The sequence below is a fragment of the Phyllostomus discolor genome, chromosome 5 (assembly GCF_004126475.2).
Source record: "Phyllostomus discolor isolate MPI-MPIP mPhyDis1 chromosome 5, mPhyDis1.pri.v3, whole genome shotgun sequence".
Classification (NCBI taxonomy): domain Eukaryota; kingdom Metazoa; phylum Chordata; class Mammalia; order Chiroptera; family Phyllostomidae; genus Phyllostomus; species Phyllostomus discolor.
Genome location: NC_040907.2, coordinates 100,544,107 through 100,554,860, shown reverse-complemented (window position 1 = coordinate 100,554,860; position 10,754 = coordinate 100,544,107). Strand labels below are relative to the sequence as shown.

The 10,754-nt window shown below is 44.9% G+C and overlaps 1 protein-coding gene across 2 annotated transcripts in view; it reads left to right on the top strand.

The window, feature by feature from the left end:
- Positions 1–1,621: 1,621 nt before the first annotated feature.
- EDAR (ectodysplasin A receptor) overlaps positions 1,622–10,754 on the top strand; it is a 41,219-nt gene continuing 32,086 nt past the window's right edge. For both annotated transcript variants that reach the window (XM_028513266.2, XM_036026637.1), the window contains exons 1-3: positions 1,622–2,835; positions 3,639–3,761; positions 4,008–4,189. In XM_028513266.2, the coding sequence (XP_028369067.2) occupies positions 2,749–2,835; positions 3,639–3,761; positions 4,008–4,189 (392 nt within the window). In that variant the 5' untranslated portion in view covers positions 1,622–2,748. The remainder of the gene's footprint in view (positions 2,836–3,638; positions 3,762–4,007; positions 4,190–10,754) is intronic.

Genomic DNA, 10,754 nt, shown 5'->3' with positions numbered 1-10,754 from the left:
AATGAGTGCTCCTAGTTGACGCTGCGGCCAGCCTTTCTCTATGTTTATAGGGAAGCTGTCCCAGAGTCAGCTATAATTAGAAGTCAATTAAGTTAGAATCCCATGTGATGTTTTTGGAAGTCCTCCAAGCATCAGCTTGCCTTGGGAGAGCCTCTGGCCTGACTCAGTGGAAACTTGTCTCTGCTATACACTGTCTTAAAGGAAAGGCCAGGTTGTCAGTGAGTTCCCTCAGAGTAGAGGGGAACACGGATTCTAAGTTCCCTTTTGGCCTTTGTTTGCACCCTACACTACCCACCTAGTAAGACTGCATGTCAGGCCTCCCTCAGCTTCCCACTCTACCTACCCCAGCTTGCTCACTACTAGAAGGAAAGCATGCAGGATTTCACCATGGTGTGGCTGGGTGCTCAAATCTCACCTTCATCTATTTAGTGTCTTTCAAAAGTAAATGTGGTGTCCTAGCTGGTGTGGCTCAGGGGATCAAGTGCTGGCCTATGAATCAAAGGGTTGCTGGGTCGATTCTCAATCAGAACACATGCCTGGGTTGCGGGCCAGGTCCCCAGTATGGGGTATGCGGGAGGCAACCACACATTGATATTTCTCTCTTGCTCTTTTTCTCTCCCTCCCCCCTGTCTAAAAATAAATAAATAGATAGATAAAACCTAAATGCAGTGCTGAATTGCCAGACAGTATGCTGGAAAGTGCTAAAGGGCAAATTTTGTATCTGTTCAAGACATTCTTGAAACCTCACCTCCTCTCAAAGGCCACCTGATGTTACTTATTAGGTGAGAAACTATAGTCCAAGGTAACTGGCGCCAATAGGGGAAAGATCCTGGGAAAGATCCAGACCCCCTGGGACATCCTTTCCCTGCCCATCCTCTGAACAAAGATGCACTTCTTCCCCCACAAAATGTCTTTATTATCCTTTTTCCTGATCATAAAGTTTATACGTACTCTTCTAAATCTTTCTGATGATAGGAACTATACAAAAAGGGAATTTTTCCCCAAAACTTCCCTCAATCCTTCTTCACCCCCACAACCTCATCACTGCCAAAAAATCTTTGTTGAAAATGCAGTGGATGTCACTCCATACCTGCTTCTGTGTATACAGAAACTTTTACAAATACAAACATGGACAGTCTGTGTGATTCATTCCTGTCTTGACCCTGCGCAGTGTTCCACTAGGTTTTTTGTTAGTTGTAATGATAAGTAAGCAGGATAGCTAAAGCTTGATTTTACCAGGTCTCTTCTTAAGGAAGTATGGGTGCTTGTTGCTTCTGCAGGAGGCAGGAGTGAGGGCGTGTACAGGCATACTGGAGTTGAGGGGAGCCAGAGCCACATGCTCCCTGGAAGGGAGGCTGAAGCTAAGAGGCAGGTGGACTTGAAGCTCTTCAAATTTGTCCCTCCCTGGCCTCTTGCTATACATTTATGTACGTTGCTTCTGCTAAATATGTATTCTCTCCTCCCTCTGCCAAATCTTACTGAGCAAGGTGCTAAGTCCTAGGGGAAAGGGTGAATTAAAAAAGATCTACCGTGTCCACACAAGGAGTTTACTTGTTCTCAGCACCAGCCCCACTCAGCCACCCACCTAAGAAGCCCCTGATTTTCCTACTCCTGCCCTTTCCCCAACTCCTGACTTGCACAGTCCTCCCTCTTTTCAAACTTAACTTCCTATTTCCAATAAATAATCTTTTGGCTGCTTTTCTCCCTAATGTCTTTAGGATATTGTATTGTAAAGATAAAGTTCAGGTTTTTTCTCCTTAAACAAACAAAAAGACTGGCTTTCCCATTTATCAGTTTCCTGTTTTGTGTTCCTCTGTAGTCATTTTGGGGTGATATTTGGGGACAACGGTGGCTCACTGAGAATAAGAGCATTCACAGGTGACTCATGGTCTGAGTCCATGGTTGATTCTGAAGGCTTCTCATATAACTCAGCATGCTGTTTTGTCACTAATTCATCCCCTCTGTCAAAGCAAGATAACAGCGACCAAGCATGTGCCTGGCCACTGGGGAATTTATGTACTCACATGAGCACCTTATCTCTCTTTGTATAGCCAGGCTCCGAGGTAAAATTGCTTTGACTTGGAAACATATGTCTCCCATTCTGAAAGTGGAAAGGTGAAAAATAACACCTTCTCCTTCAAAGCAGTGCATTAATTTAATGGTTGGGGGAAAGTATCTAAATGTCTAAGCTGTAGCCATCCTCTGTCTGTTAGCTGTGTGACCTTAAGCACATCACTAACATCTCTGGCTTCAGTTGTCTCAACTGTAAAGTTCAGTGGTTGGAATGATAAATTCTCCCAATCAATTTGACAGATGACCCGTTCTCTTACAGAGGAGCTGGGAGAACAGGAAGTAGGGTAGGGAGAAGGCACTATCTCCAGTTCTCCCCTGGATCCAGGGGATCAACACTAGCCTAGAGCACACATGCCAGAGTTCTTCAGACTCTCCCAGCAGATGAAACAATTAGTCATTGCCCAGCTTCAGCTGTGGCCTTGAGAGTACTCTGGTCCCTCCTCTCTGGAGCTCTTTCCTAGGGATGGGGTGATACTGGGAAAGGGGCCAGTCAGTCCAAGGGGCCTGGGTTTAAATCTGCCTTTTCTTTTAGAGCATATCCATTCCTCACTCTTCTTGCTCAGAGTTCCCTCAGACCCAGGAGAATACAAAGAAGGCAGCCAGACCCAGAGTAGGAGTAGGGCCTTGGCCAGTCAGCCCTGGAGCTGCCTCAGGTCCTGAAGGCTACTGCTACTGATGAAGTGTGTCTTTAAGGTGAACCTGTGGGAGAGAATGGCCCAAGTGGGAGACTACAAGCAGATGCCCTGGCTCTCTGTCCTCTTGGTAAGTAGGTCACAGCACCTGCACTGCCCACACTGTACCCTTGGCCCAGAGAGTACCCATGGTGGCCCTGGTGGAGATTCCAGTGGGAGCTCCCATTCAATCTGTGTCCATCACCAGCCACACTGCCTGGGGCAGGCTCCTTGGCTTAAGCCTCAGTTTGCCTGGCTATAAAATGAGAACAATAATAGCATTTTCTTCACTGAGTTCTGAGGATGCAAAAAGATAATGCCTGCAATGCCCTGAACAGTTCCTGTGTTCAAATTAAACTTCCCTGATTGGTGGCTCCCTTTAAAGGATTTCATGGATAGAAATGTCCTGAAATGCTTATTTGCATTGTGATGTACACAATCAAGCCTGTATGATGAGCCACACCTGTGAGCCAAACAGATTAGAAAGACACAGGCCTTCACCACAGGACTTCTCCTCAGGTAGAGAGGTACCATGTGACTGAAAGACCTGCTGTTCCAAAGGCTGGAGGAAGGAGCTGCCTCATTCATGACTTTGGAAAGAATGAAACAAAGATTTCTTAGGTGAAGATAGTTTGGATCATGCCTTGAAGATTGGATGGATGGGAAAAGGGGAGGCAGCAGTGAGGCCAAACTGTGCAGGCAAGGTTGCCTGCCCAGTTTATTAGTTAAAGTTCCTGGAGTTGAGGCACCAAATAAGTGCTGAATGAGTGGGTCTCCCACCATCAGGCTCCCTGCTCACCCAGCCTTGGGGCTGTCTGGGCATTAACCCCAAGTAACTATGTGTGTCTTCAAGAAGGTATGGAAGTCAAACAAACCACCCCTATCTTGTGGCAGGTATCTCTGATATGCTCTGCCAGAGCAGAATACTCCAACTGCGGTGAGAATGAGTACTACAACCAGACCACAGGGTTGTGCCATGAGTGTCCCCAGTGTGGGCCTGGGGAGGAACCATACCTGGTAAGGCCCCCCTCCTGGCCGACAGACTACAGTCCCCCTCCTCTGCCCAGGCCTGGTGAGCTCTCTCTCCTTCACAGGGTGTTGTCACCCTACCTTGGGTTGCTCTATATGTGGTCCCTAAGCTGAATCAGTGCACAATGCAGCTGCTGTGCCCAATATGTCTGACGTGCCCAAAGACTGCTGGTTTGGTCATGGCAGGCACAACCACTGTACTCACCTGTGTCCTCTGTCCTCTTCCTTGGCCAGTCCTGTGGCTATGGCACCAAAGATGAGGACTATGGCTGCATCCCTTGCCCAGCAGAGAAGTTTTCCAAAGGAGGCTACCAGATATGCAGGCGCCACAAAGACTGCGAAGGCTTCTTCCGGGCCACTGTGCTGATGCCAGGAGACATGGAGAATGATGCTGAGTGTGGGCCTTGTCTCCCTGGGTAAGCGCATGGTGCTCCAAACCACACCCTTGGACACATTCTGTAGAAAGCCCTTAGTACCTAATTGGTGAGGACCCCTGGGAACATGAGTACCTCAGGTCTGCAGTGTAGTGTCATGCCTGCTGTCCCATTCTACAAGGGGCAGCTTGGTAGAGAGGAGGGCATATCCTTGGAATAAGGAAACTTGGCATCAAGGATGGTAAGTTCTGCCACCTTTCACAAACAGGCAGCTGACCCAACATCAGCTTCTATGTCCTTTAAGTAAACATCAGTCATAATAATATCTCCTGATTACCTAAATCAAACAAATTTGTTGACTACACAATGAAGTAATACATGGGGAATGCTTTGGAGAAAAAATGAAAATTATGTACAAAAGTATTATTTTTAGAATTTTTAGTGTACTAGGAAAAACTAAGGGTAAAAGCCACTGATAGTAATATTTGTCATATGGTACCTATAATTCCATCACAATACTGTTATGTATAAAAATCTTCTCAAAAAAGCAAAATGCAAATGCAATTAGCCTGAAAGACATAAAGATAAAATCTTCCCTTATACAGGCAGGACATATTAGCAAGTTCTGCTTGAGATAAGGAAAGTACAACCTAAACACCCAATAAATACCAAGTTTCTGCCATTGCTGCCGCCTCCCTCTAGTGACCATACAACATAATGCCTGCAAGGGCTACACAGAAACCAAAAGCCATGGTGAAGGTGAAAGGGTGATCAAGGTGTGATAGAAGTGGTAGGGGGTAGTGCTTGTGATGATGATGGAGGCAGTGATATTGGAGGCAGTCGTGGTGGAGGTGATGGTGTTGGTCATGGCAGCAGCAGCATTTCAAATAGGGCACTGTACTTTACAACCTGCTTGTGTACCTGTCATCTCACCATATTGAATTGAGAGGAGGAAGAAAATAAGAATATATGCAAATGAGAACAGCAGGCATTAGTCTATAAGAAACAGGAAGAACAAAAGAGGCAGAAAGTCCCACCAATTTAAGAACAGGTTGAAAGCGAATAACTTTAAAATAAGAAGATATTTGATTTTATTTTAATATTTTATTTATTTATTTTTAGAGAGAGGGGAATGGAAGGAGAAAGGGGGAGAAAAATCAATGTGTTGTTGCCCCTCACACCCCCCACTACTAGGGACCCAACCTGGGCCTCAACCCAGGCATGTGCCCTGATTGGGAATTGAACATGCTACCCTTTGGTTCGCAGGCCGGCTCTCAATCCACTGAGCCACACCAGCCAGGGCTAAAATAAGAAGATATTCTAAACTCGCAGAAATTAACCTTAGTTCAAATTTGTTACTGTGAAGCATCCGTTCCCATGGTTTCCAGCACCATCTCTCTGCTGGTGATTTGCCCCCCACCTTCAGTCTCCCTAGCTTTCTGTCTTCATTTCAGAGCACCTCCTGAGCTACAGACCCACATACCCAAATATCTGAGGAACAACCCCATGTCAATTCCCTTGACACAATATATGATTTAAGCATATTTTTCAAATGAATAAAGAAAGTAGAGGAACCTTATTGCAGAATCTTATTTTTCAATATGAAAAAAAAAACAGGTACTATAACCAGGGAGGACATTAAATTATTCCCTTAGAAAATATGAGTAAATAAAAGTTCCCTAGCTTGGTGCTCTTTAACTTAGTTGTTGAGGTTATTGTGTTGTAGGGGCTCCACAAGAAGAAGAAGCAGAATCAATGCATCCCTACCCAATGGTACAAACATCTGTCTGGTACAAAGGACTGCTCTAAGCACACTGAACTTGAATGAGAGAAATTTAGTAGGATCTTGAATTTAGATGGCTAGAATCAGTCTCTGATACCTTATGCAATTCCTGGAACTTTATCTTGATTGTTTTTTATTGGTACAGATATTAATTCATGAAAAAAATGCAGTTTCATAGATTGACTATAGATATGCTGAGAAAAAGCATGTTCCCCTTGCTATGCTCAGCTTGGAAAGAAAATAACCCTTTTCACAAAATCTCAACTTATTTTTGGGAGCCTGTCAGTGTGAGAATCTGGCCTGACATTCACAACCTAGCATAACAGCTCCAGCATTTATTTTAGTAAACCTTTGAATTAAGAGTCTACCATGTAGGTACTAGTGAGACCAACAGGAAAGACCTGGTGCCTCTCTTTTCAGTGGATAAGGGATACAAGAATATCAGTGACCACAGTGTGGTAGGCACCCACAATATTCTAGAAGTCAAGAAAGGGCCATTACTCTGTGGCTGGGGTTAAAAAGCATCTTAGAAGACTTCTCAGGGTAACACTGGGATGGCTAAGAAATGGAACAGATCTCTCCAAGTGTAAATGCTCCAGCCAAAGTTCAAATGTGGGAGGAGTCTGAGGACATGGAGCTATGAATCCCCATGGCCAAGTGGAAGGTACATGCAGCTGGGTGTGGAGAAACTACTGAGGGAGAGGACTCTAGAAAATGATGCTGAGGACTCAAGTCTTCAGCTTGATGCTGATGCAGGTCACTATGTAGACATTTAAGCTTGTATAGTACATAATCAGGCTGTCCCTTAGAATGACCGTCTTGGCAGCAGTGAAGATAAAGTGTTGATTAAGGAAGAGGCAGGAGCTTGGGTAACAGGGATAAGATGGGAAGTTGTGAAGACCAGGGCAAGGTTGAAGCATTGGAAGTTGGAGGGAGAGGAGAAATTCAAGAGCTTGTTGGAAGATAGCAGAGACTGAAGTTGCAGACAGGGTGCATGTGGGATTTGGGGAAAGAGATTGTGAAGAGGATTCTCAGATGTCTGCCTTGGCAAGCTTTGTGAATATTGATATGATTTGCTAGAATACAAAAGGAAGAATTTTGGTGGGGAGGTGGAGCAAAGATGGTGGAGGCATGTGTGGACTTTGAGGTTGTTGTGACATCCAGACCAATGTATCGAACAGGAAGGTGGATAAACAGGTACAAAGCTCAGGTCAGATATGGAAGTCACCTACCCATTAAGGGTGTGGGAGAGACTGGTCCAAATAAGATCTACCAATAAGACAGCTCCATGGAGGAGGAAGAGAAAGGGTGCAAGATGGACCCTGGCCCATCAGCATTACTGGCTCTGACCCAACCACATTTCAGACCCATGTGTGCATGCACAATAGTCTGTGAGACTCAGACATGTTTTATTCCAGATGATCTCAAAGGGGCAGTGAATATGCACTTGGAGCAGCCTGTTTCCTTCTTATTTAGACCCACAGAGACATTCTAGCCAGAAAGAACAAACCATGGGGCAAACACAATAAATGACCTGTCCCGTAGACAGGTTCTAGCTTGGCTCCTGGAAAGGCTACTCAGTGGCAATGAAGACAATTTGCTTGGTCCCAACACTTTTACCAGAAAGAAGTTTGACAATGGAATGGTCATGAGCTCTCTGCCTCTACAAGGCTTCAACACATAAGGACAACCATCAGTAGAATTAGTGGGGAAGCTGGCATCTGTACTCTCAAAAGGGTCTTTCCAGCTCTGAAATCTTAAGTAACTCCCTCCCTGCTCCATGAGAATGATGATCTGCTTCTTTCACATTATGTCTTCAGCACCCAAGACAAGGTGAGGCCCGGAGGGGTATTGTGCAGGAGACACATCTCAGCGCACATCTCAGTGCACCCTCTCATTACCCCATCAACATGAAAATGTATAGTTAGTTTCCAGTTTGGCTTGTGCTGTCATGTAACTTCAAATACATCACTCCCAAACTCAAGGCCATGGAAATAGAAGGCCTCTACCTTATCTCCAGTCCCCAACCTCCTCATACTGGCTCTAACAAGTACAATGCTTTATGCTTGTGCTTGTTAGGGTAGGGTCCCAATGGCCTCCCACTTCTTATTACATACCCTAGGTTTTGAAAACAAAATAAAGCTCTCATGGTATGTCACAAAGAAGGATTATGAGGAGTTTTGGCAAGTTGGTGCTATCAGCTCCATGAAAGGTTATTTCTATTCCCAAATCCCTGTGGTCCCCAGACTGCAGATGCAGACTGCCTCCCATTTGTCTTGCTGACACCACAGGTTGCCTTGGCCAGCTCCACCCTTGTGGTTTGGCAAGCACTCTCTTCTTATTCTTTGCCATATCTGCTGTGTATCAGTACATGGGCAAGACACTGGCTGAACAATGAGCAGCATATGGGACTTTCCTGTTGAGAAAGGCTTATGTGGGAGGACCAGGGAACAAAATATGAGGAAGAGGATGAAAGAAGAGGTGAAATTTTATAACCTTCCTCAGAGCATCATGTGACCCTTTGAAGAAGCTCCTGAAGGCTGGCTGCTACACTCTGTCCATTCCCTGAAGACAAGGCATTTGAGGATGGTTGGAGCACAGCGGCAGAGAATGCAGAGGTAGCTTCTATATCCTGACACTGTAGTGCGCAGTTGGAGCATCAAAGAGCTCAGCAGCATCCAACACAAACTTAGGAGCCCTGAGAAAAAGGAATCTTTGAAGAAAATCTACATACATAGAAGATTCCGGAGGCGACATTTAAACTGAGTCTTGTCTTAGGTTACTTACCTTAATCAACCCTGGAAGAAAAGCAGAAAGAAAAAAAATCTAAGGAAAAGACAAAATGGGGATCAAAGAGTAGAAAATGACATTTATAGCAAGACAAAGGGACCTGATACTCTTTAGTAGAGCACAGCTTCCTAAATAAACAACCAGCTTCAAGTTGCTAGAAGAAGCTAAACAATTGCTTTCCACTCCTGCCTAGCAGGGAATGAGAGTTATGGGGGTGAACTAAACCATGAGGAGTTGAGGTTAGCCCTAAGGAGAAAAAGTTAACATTTAAAAATGTTCTGTGCAATACATGCTAGGAAATATGTGACATATTTAACACTCAAGATATCATAGCAGCCTCCAGGAGCCAACATTTTTAAAAATATTACGACCGTTCAATATTGGTGTTTCAACTAAGTTATTTAATGTTTCATAGCTTAGTGCAGACACATAGTCAGGACAGGAGATACAGCTTCAGCCATCAGAGCCTTGTGGGAATCAGAAAGAGATGCCAACTCAGCCTGCCCAAGAAGGTGCCTCCATGCCCAGAAAAGGGAGCTAGCTGACTGATCCCAGGGTACAGCCCCCAGTGGTATCCCCAGGGACCCATTGGGTGCTGAGTTCTAAGCCCAAGTGTTCTATACCCACCCAGGTAGCTGTGGGTCTTCACCCAAAATGGAGTTCAGCACCAGGGTATTAACCAGGATAAACTTGGCTGTGGTTCTGCTTTTTGAAAAGGGCAAAAAGATGTACAAAATGCCATTGGATCTTCTGTCAGTCTCAACACTTTAAACTTCCATATAGAAAAATTTGGGTTCATTCAGTTCTTTTCTAGTCAATACTTGCCTAGAGCCTTCTCTCCTCAGTACCTAGCACAAGGTACTACTGGGAATGCAGGTATGAACAAGGCTGGCCCTGAGGGACTCCCAGGTCAGGAACAGTCATAATCTGGGAGAGAAAAATGCAGTTGGAGGTGGATATAAGAAGTGGAGCAAATAATCGTAGTGTCAACAAAAGGTCTCTGCTCTCAAATCTAATGCCAACAGCAGTCCTCAGCTTGGGGTATGGTAAAAGGAGAAATTCTACTCAGGTAAACAGTTTGCAAAACTAGGAGAAGCAGCCTCTAGTGAAAACGGAAGGTGTGCTCCATCAAGCTAAAGGGGAAGCCAGTTTTTATAGAAAAAGTCCCCATCATAGTCCCTGGTTGGTCTACTTTTATGCAAATGAGAAGTCCAAATAACACTGTGCTGACTGGCCAGCTTCATGTATTCTGATTTTTTGTTATGGAGCAGCTCTGATTGGTTAGTAAAGATGCAAATGAAATAATAGCTGGGTATTTTCAATTGGATGGGGCAGGTTTCAGCCCAGTAGTCAAAATAAAATATCAGTATCTCCATTCCTGGTTGGAATGGAAAGGGTTGACTCAACCTGCAGGAGCACAGTGCAAGAAGCCAAAGGTTCAATTTTCAGCTTTTCCCTGAAATGCAGAGTGAGAGGCCTCTGTCTACAATGGCTGCTAAACTGTGGTTATAAATTTTTGCCAAGCTAACCACCAGGAGTCCTTCTTGGCAGATATATTCCTTCTTGGGGTTCACACTGGGTCTGGATGTCAGAAACGTGCAGGAGGACTGACCTGGAGCCTGTCACCCTCATGAAGCCACATGCAGACATACGCCCCCTCCTGGGAGTAGAAGCACTGCTGCCCTGGTGTGGCTTCCTGCTTCCTGAACACAGATAGATGGCTTCTGGAAGGTGACAGAATATGTGCCTGAAAGAGGCTTTTTACAGAAGGCTTAATTGTGAAACTGGCTGTTGGGACTTCTGAGAGATGTTTTGAGATTGCTTAATTAATGTTTATAAGACATGCTGGAATCTGAGGATAAAAGGCTCTGAGGAAGAGCAGGTAATCATGATTATAATGTTACTGGTAATGGTCCAGTTCATGGTGGCTAGAGTCTGAAGACTCCCCAGCACTCCACCATGCTACCACTTACTGCTGCCATCAGCCAGGGTTGTGCATAGCTAATACAAAAAAAATTAAAAAACAACCATGGA